This window comes from Oncorhynchus mykiss, chromosome 5 (assembly GCF_013265735.2).
Source record: "Oncorhynchus mykiss isolate Arlee chromosome 5, USDA_OmykA_1.1, whole genome shotgun sequence".
In the NCBI taxonomy this organism is placed as follows: domain Eukaryota; kingdom Metazoa; phylum Chordata; class Actinopteri; order Salmoniformes; family Salmonidae; genus Oncorhynchus; species Oncorhynchus mykiss.
The window spans coordinates 49,520,040-49,531,552 of record NC_048569.1 but is presented as its reverse complement, the minus strand read 5'-3'; the positions used below and the strand labels follow the sequence as shown (position 1 = coordinate 49,531,552).

The 11,513-nt window shown below is 42.3% G+C and overlaps 1 protein-coding gene across 1 annotated transcript; it reads right to left on the bottom strand.

Annotated features, from left to right (window-relative positions):
- Nucleotides 1–8,099: 8,099 nt before the first annotated feature.
- Nucleotides 8,100–9,700, bottom strand: LOC110522957 (putative UDP-GlcNAc:betaGal beta-1,3-N-acetylglucosaminyltransferase LOC100288842). The gene is made up of 3 exons (XM_021601390.1): nucleotides 9,695–9,700; nucleotides 8,802–9,508; nucleotides 8,100–8,484 (listed from the first exon to the last, which is right to left on the bottom strand). Exons 1-3 carry the CDS (start codon nucleotides 9,698–9,700, stop codon nucleotides 8,100–8,102), a joined length of 1,098 nt encoding a protein of 365 aa, XP_021457065.1.
- Between the last annotated feature and the right edge of the window lie 1,813 nt (nucleotides 9,701–11,513).

Genomic DNA, 11,513 nt, shown 5'->3' with positions numbered 1-11,513 from the left:
ACATCATCATCTGCTCATTTATCACTCCAGTGTTAATCTGCTAAATTGTAATTATTCGCTCCTATGGCCTATTTACTGCCTACCTCCTCAGACCTTTTTCACACACTGTATATAGACTTTATTTTTTCTACTGTGTCATTGACTTGTTTATTGTGTTACTGGCTTGTGTATTGTTTATTCCATCTGATGTGATTGGCCTGACTGAAACATTTTAAAGACTTTATTTTTTCTACTGTGTCATTGACTTGTTTATTGTGTTACTGGCTTGTGTATTGTTTATTCCATCTGATGTGATTGGCCTGACTGAAACATTTAAATACTTTATTTTTTCTACTGTGTCATTGACTTGTTTATTGTGTTACTGGCTTGTGTATTGTTTATTCCATCTGATGTGATTGGCCTGACTGAAACATGGCTTAAACCTGATGAATTTACTGTGTTAAATGAGGCCTCACCTCCTGGCTACACTAGTGACCATATCCCCCGTGCATCCCGCAAAGGCGGAGGTATTGCTAACATTTACGATAGCAAATTTCAATTTACAAAAAAAAATGACGTTTTCGTCTTTTGAGCTTCTAGTCATGAAATCTCAATCACTTTTTATAGCTACTGTTTACAGGCCTCCTGGGCCATATACAGCGTTCCTCATTGAGTTCCCTGAATTCCTATCGGACCTTGTAGTCATAGCAGATAATATTCTAATCTTTGGTGACTTTAATATTCACATGGAAAAGTCCACAGACCCACTCCAAAAGGCTTTCGGAGCCGTCATCAAAGATTAGAAACCAACATGTCTCTGGACCTACTCACTGTCACAGTCATACTCTGGACCTAGTTTTGTCCCATGGAATAAATGTTGTGGATCTTAATGTTTTTCCTCATAATCCTGGACTATCGGACCACCATTTTATTATGTTTGCAATTGCAACAAATAATCTGCTCAGACCCCAACCAAGGAACATCAAAAGTTGTGCTATAAATTCACAGACAACACAAAGATTCCTTGATGTCCTTCCAGATTCCCTCTGTCTACCCAAGGACGTCAGAGGACAAAAATCAGTTAATCACCTAACTGAGGAACTCAATTTAACCTTGAGCAATACCCTAGATGCAGTTGCACCCCTAAAAACTAAAAACATTTCTCATAAGAAACTAGCTCCCTGGTACACAGAAAATACCCGAGCTCTGAAGCAAGCTTCCAGAAAATTGGAATGGAAATGGCGCCACACCAAAATGGAAGTCTTCCGACTAGCTTGGAAAGACAGTACCGTGCAGTACCGAAGAGCCCTTACTGCTGCTCGATCATCCTATTTTTATAACTTAATTGAGGAAAACAAGAACAATCCGAAATTCCTTTTTGATACTGTCGCAAATCTAACTAAAAAGCAGCATTCCCCAAGAGAGGATGGCTTTCACTTTAGCAGTGATAAATTCATGAACTTCTTTGAGGAAAAGATCATGATTATTAGAAAGCGAATTACGGACTCCTCTTTAAATCTGCATATTCCTTCAAAGCTCAGTTGTCCTGAGTCTGCACAACTCTGCCAGAACCTAGGATCAAGGGAGATGCTCAAGTGTTTTAGTACTATATCTCTTGACACAACAATGAAAATAATCATGGCCTCTAAACCTTCAAGCTGCATACTGGACCCTATTCCAACTAAACTACTGAAAGAGCTGCTTCCTGTGCTTGGCCCTCCTATGTTGAACATAATAAACGGATCTCTATCTACCGGATGTGTACCAAACACACTAAAAGTGGCAGTAATAAAGCCTCTCTTAAAAAAGCCAAACCTTGACCCAGAAAATATAAAAAAACTATCGGCCTATATCGAATCTTCCATTCCTCTCAACATTTTTAGAAAAGGCTGTTGCGCAGCAACTCACTGCCTTTCTGAAGACAAACAATGTATACGAAATGCTTCAGTCTGGTTTTAGATTACCTTTTAATGGCATCAGACCGAGGCTCTGCATCTGTCCTCGTGCTCCTAGACCTTAGTGCTGCTTTTGATACCATCGATCACCACATTCTTTTGGAGAGATTGGAAACCCAAATTGGTCTACACGGACAAGTTCTGGCCTGGTTTAGATCTTATCTGTCGGAAAGACATCAGTTTGTCTCTGTGAATGGTTTGTCCTCTGACAAATCAACTGTACATGTAGGTGTTCCTCAAGGTTCCGTTTTAGGACCACTATTGTTTTCACTATATATTTTACCTCTTGGGGATGTCATTCGAAAACATAATGTTAACTTTCACTGCTATACGGATGACACACATCTGTACATTTCAATGAAACATGGTGAAGCCCCAAAATTGCCCTCGCTAGAAGCATGTGTTTCAGACATAAGGAAGTGGATGGCTGCAAACTTTCTACTTTTAAACTCGGACAAAACAGAGATGCTTGTTCTAGGTCCCAAGAAACAAAGAGATCTTCTGTTGAATCTGACAATTAATCTTAATGGTTGTACAGTCGTCTCAAATAAATCTGTGAAGGACCTCGGCGTTACTCTGGAACCTGATCTCTCTTTTGAAGAACATATCAAGACCATTTCAAGGACAGCTTTTTTCCATCTACGTAACATTGCAAAAATCAGAAACTTTCTGTCCAAAAATGATGCAGAAAAATTAATCCATGCTTTTGTCACTTCTAGGTTAGACTACTGCAATGCTCTACTTTCCGGCTACCCGGATAAAGCACTAAATTAACTTCAGTTAGTGCTAAATACGTCTGCTAGAATCCTGACTAGAACCAAAAAATTTGATCATATTACTCCAATGCTAGCCTCCCTACACTGGCTTCCTGTCAAGGCAAGGGCTGATTTCAAGGTTTTACTGCTAACCTACAAAGCATTACATGGACCATGCTCCTACCTATCTCTCTGATTTGGTCCTGCCGTACATACCTACACGTACGCTACGGTCACAAGACGCAGGCCTCCTAATTCTCCCTAGAATTTCTAAGCAAACAGCTGGAGGCAGGGCTTTCTCCTGTAGAGCTCCATTTTTATGGAACGTCTGCCTACCCATGTCAGAGACACAAACTCGGTCTCAACCTTTAAGTCTTTACTGAAGACTCATCTCTTCAGTGGGTCATCTGATTGAGTGTAGTCTGGCCCAGGAGTGGGAAGGTGAACGGAAAGGCTCTGGAGCAACGAACCGCCCTTGCTGTCTCTGCCTGGCCGGTTCCCCTCTTTCCACTGGTATTCTCTGCCTCTAACTCTATTACAGGGGCTGAGTCACTGGCTTACTGGGGCTCTCTCATACCGTCCCTGGGAGGGGTGCGTCACCTGAGTGGGTTGAGTCACTGATGTGATCATCCTGCCTGGGTTGGCGCCCCCCCCCCCCTTGGGTTGTGCCGTGGCGGAGATCTTTGTGGGCTATACCCAGCCTTGTTGGTGGTTGAAGATATCCCTCTAGTGGTGTGGGGGCTGTGCTTTGGCAAAGTGGGTGGCGTTATATCCTTCCTGTTTGGCCCGGTCCGGGGGTGTCCTCGGATGGGGCCACAGTGTCTCCTGACCCCTCCTGTCTCAGCCTCCAGTATTTATGCTGCAGTAGTTTATGTGTCGGGGGGCTAGGGTCAGTTTGTTATGTCTGGAGTACTTCTCCTGTCCTATTCGGTGTCCTGTGTGAATTTAAGTGTGCATTCTCTCTAATTCTCCCTTTCTTTCTCTCTCTCGGAGGACCTGAGCCCTAGGACCATGCCTCAGGACTACCTGACATGATGACTCCTTGCTGTCCCCAGTCCACCTGGCCTTGCTGCTGCTCCAGTTTCAACTGTTCTGCCTTATTATTATTGGACCATGCTGGTCATTTATGAACATTTGAACATCTTGGCCATGTTCTGTTATAATCTCCACCCGGCACAGCCAGAAGAGGACTGGCCGCCCCACATAGCCTGGTTCCTCTCTAGGTTTCTTCCTAGGTTTTGGCCTTTCTAGGGAGTTTTTCCTAGCCACCGTGCTTCTACACCTGCATTGCTTGCTGTTTGGGGTTTTAGGCTGGGTTTCTGTGCAGCACTTTGAGATATCAGCTGATGTACGAAGGGCTATAGAAATAAATTTGATTTGATTTGATCTGTAACTCTGTGTTGTCTGTGTCACACTGCTTTGCTTTATCTTGGCCAGGTCGGAGTTGCAAATGAGAACTTGTTCTCAACTAGCCTACCTGGTTAAATAAAGGTGAAATAAAAAAATAAAAAATAAAAAATCATGTGGGAACTCCTTCAAGACTGTTTTAAAAGCATTCCAGGTGAAGCTGGTTGAGAGAATGCCAAGAGTGTGCAAAGCTTCATCAATGCAAATGACAGCTACTTTGGGTGGCTACTTTGAAGAATCTAAAATAGCTAATATATTTTGATTTGTTTAACACTTTTTTGGTTACTGCATGATTCCATATGTGTTATTTCATAGTTGTGATGTCTTCACTATTATTCTACATTGTAGAAAATATTAAAAATAAAGAAGAAACCTTGAATAAGTCAGTGTGTCTAAATGTTTGACTGGTACTGTATGTAATCGTATACAAATGTAAGCAAAGTGTCACGACTTCCGCCGAAGTTGGCTCCCTGCCTGTTCGGGCGGAGCTCGGCGGTCGTCGTCACCGTCCTACTAGCCACACCCGATCCCTTTTTCGTTTGTCTGTTGGTTCTGTCTTATTAGTTTCACCTGTGTGTATTTTAGTTTAATTAGCTTCCTTATATATAGTAGGTTGTCCCGCCCTTGTTTTTGTGCGGGATTGTTTTTGTTACTCTGTTGTATGGTGGTTTGTCGTGTATGTATTCTCCGGACTATTTTGGTCCTGTGTTTTGGGCTGGTTAATTGTATGCGCCCTGTGTGTTGGCGTGACCGTTTTGTGCGCCGGAGAATAAACTGACACTCAACTGAACCCTGCTCTCTGCGCCTGATTCCACCCACCACTCCTAGTATCTCGTGACACAAAGTTTGAAATTATTATATTTTAGTCAATGTTCTTTTTTATTTAACTTGTATTTATTCAAGGGAAACCATTGAGACCAGGGACTCATTTACAATGGTACCCTGAGGTACTGACCAAACTTTTTTTTAAATAAACTACAGTTACAGAATTAACACTACATCTTCAAACACCATAAATCCAAGCAGTTGCAATTCTCATTAAATGTATTCAACAATTAAAGTACTAAACTTGTCCATCCGCTCAAGATACAATTTGGCCTGAGATGGATAATCTGACATATGAATAACAAAATTGAAGATTAAAATTATAATCAACCAAAGCTTGAAACCATATTGTGAGAGTTCAGTGACCAGCCGGAGGTAGACGGCACAACAACACCCTCCTCAGGGGATAGGTACTCACTGCAAAGCCAATTAGTACACAGCTGGGGCCACTAATTGCTTTGTGTCTTCCTCTATATAGGTGTGCCAGGAGAGGAGCTAGCGAAAGATTGGGAGTAGAGATGGGGACCTGTGAGGATGTCGGGTTTTCCTACCTCAGAGAAAGCGTCTGTGACTGGGCACCTTGTCGCTTAATCAAGGCAAGCTTTAGGTAGAGAGAAACGTTCCTCCTGTTACTTAAGTGTAGATGATAGTCTAAGACAGGAGTAGCTGTTTGTTGTTTTGCTTTCCCTTTTTGGCCAACAACGGCTTAGATTATGCTTATTTGTTTTGCTACGCTGGTGTTTCAGCATTGGCCGTTCCCTGTACTGGAGTTATTTTGTTGGGTGAAGGAATACCCGTTTAGTAAACGGAACCACAGCCACAGTAAAAGGAACCACAGCCACTGCCTCTGATCTGTTCATTTTATGCCTCCCGCCTGTGTTAGGGCGCTTCGGGCAAGCTGATCCATTCACAATATGTGAGCCCTGGGTTGGATTGAAACAACAGCTGATGATGACTTCACAAATGCTATACAGGCCTAAATAGTATCATTGATGATATATAATTTATAAAGTATGGTTACATTCCAAGATCAGCACCTCCCCCCACAGCAACAATATCTGGCAGCAATATCTATATTCTTCTGCAAAACAATCTGTCTTTTTGCAATCAAATCCCTTTAACTGCAACACTTCAATGAATATTTAATCCGCTTCTTACTTACATGATCAAATAAACTAGAGAATTGTTTCCTGAAATAAAAACAAATGCAATACTGAGACTCATATTCAAACTTATACACACACAGGTACGGACACACTTATATGTATATAGTGTAGGATACAGTATCTATTGCATCTTAGCCGCTCTCACTGCTCATCCATTGTCTCTTAACCAAGGCAGGCTTTAGGTAGAGATAAGCGTTCCTCATTTAATATTTATATATACAGTGCCTTGCGAAAGTATTCGGCCCCCTTGAACTTTGCGACCTTTTGCCACATTTCAGGCTTCAAACATAAAGATATAAAAATGTATTTTTTTGTGAAGAATCAACAACAAGTGGGACACAATCATGAAGTGGAACGACATTTATTGGATATTTCTAACTTTAACGAATCAAAAACTGAAAAATTGGGCGTGCAAAATTATTCAGCCCCCTTAAGTTAATACTTTGTAGCGCCACCTTTTGCTGCGATTACAGCTGTAAGTCGCTTGGGGTATGTCTATCAGTTTTGCACATCGAGAGACTGAATTTTTTTCCCATTCCTCCTTGCAAAACAGCTCGAGCTCAGTGAGGTTGGATGGAGAGCATTTGTGAACAGCAGTTTTCAGTTCTTTCCACAGATTCTCGATTGGATTCAGGTCTGGACTTTGACTTGGCCATTCTAACACCTGGATATGTTTATTTTTGAACCATTCCATTGTAGATTTTGCTTTATGTTTTGGATCATTGTCTTGTTGGAAGACAAATCTCCGTCCCAGTCTCAGGTCTTTTGCAGACTCCATCAGGTTTTCTTCCAGAATGGTCCTGTATTTGGCTCCATCCATCTTCCCATCCATTTTAACCATCTTCCCTGTCCCTGCTGAAGAAAAGCAGGCCCAAACCATGATGCTGCCACCACCATGTTTGACAGTGGGGATGGTGTTCAGGGTGATGAGCTGTGTTGCTTTTACGCCAAACATAACGTTTTACATTGTTGGTTTCATCTGACCAGAGCACCTTCTTCCACATGTTTGGTGTGTCTCCCAGGTGGCTTGTGGCAAACTTTAAACAACACTTTTTATGGATATCTTTAAGAAATGGCTTTCTTCTTGCCACTCTTCCATAAAGGCCAGATTTGTGCAATAAACGACTGATTGTTGTCCTATGGACAGAGTCTCCCACCTCAGCTGTAGATCTCTGCAGTTCATCCAGAGTGATCATGGGCCTCTTGGCTGCATCTCTGATCAGTCTTCTCCTTGTATGAGCTGAAAGTTTAGAGGGACGGCCAGGTCTTGGTAGATTTGCAGTGGTCTGATACTCCTTCCATTTCAATATTATCGCTTGCACAGTGCTCCTTGGGATGTTTAAAGCTTGGGAAATCTTTTTGTATCCAAATCCGGCTTTAAACTTCTTCACAACAGTATCTCGGACCTGCCTGGTGTGTTCCTTGTTCTTCATGATGCTCTCTGCGCTTTTAACGGACCTCTGAGACTATCACAGTGCAGGTGCATTTATACGGAAACTTGATTACATACAGGTGGATTGTATTTATCATCATTAGTCATTTAGGTCAACATTGGATCATTCAGAGATCCTCACTGAACTTCTGGAGAGAGTTTGCTGCACTGAAAGTAAAGGGGCTGAATAATTTTGCACGCCCAATTTTTCAGTTTTTGATTTGTTAAAAAAGTTTGAAATATCCAATAAATGTCGTTCCACTTCATGATTGTGTCCCACTTGTTGTTGATTCTTCACAAAAAAATACAGTTTTATATCTTTATGTTTGAAGCCTGAAATGTGGCAAAAGGTCGCAAAGTTCAAGGGGGCCGAATACTTTCGCAAGGCACTGTACTTATCCCATTCCTTTACTAGATTGTGTGTATTAAGTTTTGTTGTGGAATTAGTTAGATATTCGGTTTAGTTGTGGAATTGTTAGATATTACCCGTTAGATACTGCTGCACTGTCAGATCTAGAAGCATAAGCATTTCACTACACTCATAATAACATCTGATAATCATGTGTATGTGGATTTGGATTCAGTCTTCCTGTCCCTTTGAGTTGAAGAAGGACAGTTTGTCCAGGTAAGTGAGAGCCTTGCAAGCCACCAGGCCATAGTAGGTCTCTAGAAGGGAACATCCTCCATCCTCCTGGCCCAGATCTGCCCACACTGTCCCAAGCTCCTCACTCCCCATCCCTGGGGTGTTGAACAGGTAGCGATAACAGCAGTCATTATAATGAATGTGTTTCTCCCCGGAGAAGCGTGCACTGTGGGTGGGTACCACCCCGGCCTTCCAGGCACACAGGCCCACAAACACATCAGCGGGAAGGGCGGCACGGACCCCAGCTGACGCCACATACACCTTCCTGACCACATCCTGAGAGAGGACAGAGGCAGTTCTGGCACAGTAGTCTGGGAGATACCTGTTAGGGCACAGTAAAATGTACACTGTCAGTATTCCTTGGGTCCTACCTGGGTGCATATTAAGGAGCAAACAGGAGATACATGGGAGTTATTCAGCCTTTTGAAGGACAATGGAAGCTGATTATTATTTATTTCTAAACTAAAACTAAACGTTTTAAATTCAGTACAATTAACACATTGTTTCTTAATAATATAAAGTATTGTCCTACTGTTTCCATGTGTAGTTTCCTACTGTTTCCATAAGCATGTTCCTACGGTTTACAATGCCCTCCAAGATTGGATGAATAACTCTCCTATGTATATCCAGGTAAAGTACCTGTCTGGATAGAGGGCTGGAGATAAGTAGCTGGGACTGGAGGGGTCTCGGTCGGGGGTGTCTTTGTGCATCACCCTCCCCAAGTAGAGGTCCTCAGGGTGCCTTCTTAGCCCCAGTAGGTAACCCCCTAATGCAGGGAGGTTGACAAACACAGAGTCCTCTGTGATCAGGACGAACCTGGCTACTGGGCAGAAAGCCACCACCCACCGTAACGCCAACACCTCCCTCTCGGCCTGACCATGAGGGGAGTCATTCACGTATCCTTGGACCATGTCGCCATGGCGACCGGACTCCGTCATAACAGTCTCCTGGGTGGCGGTGGAGGGAGACAATCCCAGGAAGAAGAGTGTTCTCACGGCGAAACTCTGGACCCTTGTTTGGTTGGCCCAAGTGGCCCTTACCGCGTTCCTCTGGGTGTGATTGCTTGGGGAACTGAAGACGATGGTGAGGAGGAAGAGGTCACTGTTCAGGCAGGCATTTGGATTTGTAATGGGGTAATACTGGGACTCATTTCCCCTGGTCCCACTCAGGTCTAGTTTACGGGCCCTCTCCCTCACGTCCAGGACTGTTCCATCTGTGTATACCCCTGGGGTTGGCTGGAGAATGTACTCCTCTACAAAGTCAGCCCCAAACAACAGGGCATGGAACAGAAGCACATTGAAGAGCAGGAAACACCACTGGTGGGTACGCAACCTGCACAGAGAGAACTGCAGAGAGAGAGAGATTCAAACTTACTGATGTAACACATCAACACACAAAACAACCCTGATCACAATGCTCAGCTGTTCCTAATCTTCATTTAGAAAATCCACAGACATGTTTGGGAGTTTCCAGTTAGAAATAAAAAAGGTCAGTTTCATGCTAATGTCTTTGAGGGAACTAAATATGCTTACCTGCATGGTGTCTGCTCATAAGGAACTGCTCCTCTGAAACAGTAAAGCCCTGAGTAACTTGGTCACTGAATAGACTAGTATGAATCTAGTTTGTAGAGGTCTTTCCACCACCTGGTAACTCTACCACCGGGTAACAGTAACACTACACTCTTCCACAGGGTCAGATGGCTGGCTATTCACAAGGAAAGTATCCTCCATCATACATATAGTAATGGCCTGCAGAGAGACTGGATTAATGCACTGTATGAGAAACAACAACCCAGGTAAACAAACCAAGTAAACCAATTGTTTACTGTACTTTAACCCTTTACACTTGTGGTAATTGGCCTATATGGATAGGGCTAAATTGAAATGTTTCTTACAGAAGAAATATGAAAAGCATATGCATAGCCATGGTGGTAATTGAAAGGGAACAGTTTGGAGATTTTGGGGTGAGCTCACCTGACACAAGACTGAATCCAACATTACACTGTTGATTTTATGTGCATTTTACATTTACTGTACTTTTTGCCACATTTGCCACAAGATTTTAAAATACTCTGGATACATTCAGTAACATGATAAGAATATTCCTTGAAAATGTAGTCTGGATACATTCAGTAACATGATAAGTATATTCTTGAAAATGTGGGGTAGGTGCAACATAAGACAGGGTTTGAAGAGAGGACTGACTGGTGTTTCCTAGAGGCTACACACCTCTCCAAAGTGTGCACACACTTTTATGACTCAAAGAAGTCTTCAAATACAAGTTGCTTTTTGAGCTGTCTTAGCTGTGTCATTGAGGAACTCGCACAAGCACACTTGTAGTTGTTTTGTTTAGAACACGAACCTGTATCTCCGCAATCACACAATTACTGTTATTCTTTACACAATCTCAAAACGGTCCATTATAAATCGCAATCTGGGTCAAGTGGGCATCATTTGAAAGCTTGTTCTATTGCCAACATGACCAGCTAAGTTATAAAATATGATATTACAAGGTTAGGCTTTCACAATGCTAATTTTCTTCACAATAGACAAACAGGCTCATTCTGTTCAGAATAACACTGGGTATGATACCAAGTCATCTTGTAGCTGTACATAAAACATAGGTATAATAAATGTTGAAAATGTATATGACATAATATGGAAATGTGAAGTGCACTTTTGGTCTCAAGGGTGTTTGGCTTGCTTATATGACATCAAAGAGGTATTTATTATAATCCTCAACGTCTCATCTTTCAAAATACATAGAGTCCTCTTAATTTACAGCATTTCCCTCACTCAGACAACAACCTTTTTGCAAAAGTTGCCCAATTAGCAGGAGGGTTGGGACTAAATTCTTGTCACGCAAGGTGCTCAAGTTCAGAACAGCTATTAGTCAAAACCCCATTACAGTACTGTGAATCGCTGCGCCAGAGCTCTGACATCATGTATACTGTAGCATGTTACTGTAGAGCTACTGTATTCCAATTTAGCCATTTATCAGTGCCCAAATCTGCCATTTTAAATGGTATACGGGTATGAGTGTAAAGGGTCCCATTTAGGCCAGGTTTCAATCAGATCAGTGTTAACTCGCAATAACCGTCAAACCCATAGCATATCATTGCTTTTGATAAGGAGATGTCAGATGTGTAACTGCGTTGTCGCTGTCAAATCGGTGAGCAGATAATCTTGCCCACATGAAGAAATACTACAGTTTACTATAGTATACTGTAGAATACTATACTACACACTGTAGTATCCCTCTGTCATGCCCTGGCCTTAGTATTCTGTATTTTCTTTATTATTTTGGTTAGGCCAGGGTGTGACATGGGTGATTATGTGTTTGTCTTGTCTA

What these genes read in the sequence shown, in the direction of transcription:
- LOC110522957 (XM_021601390.1), bottom strand. An exon ending in CCAGCCCTCTATCCAGACAG is followed by an intron (nt 8,485 to 8,801) that starts GTACTTTACCTG and finishes GTGCCCTAACAG; the next exon opens with GTATCTCCCAGACTACTGTG.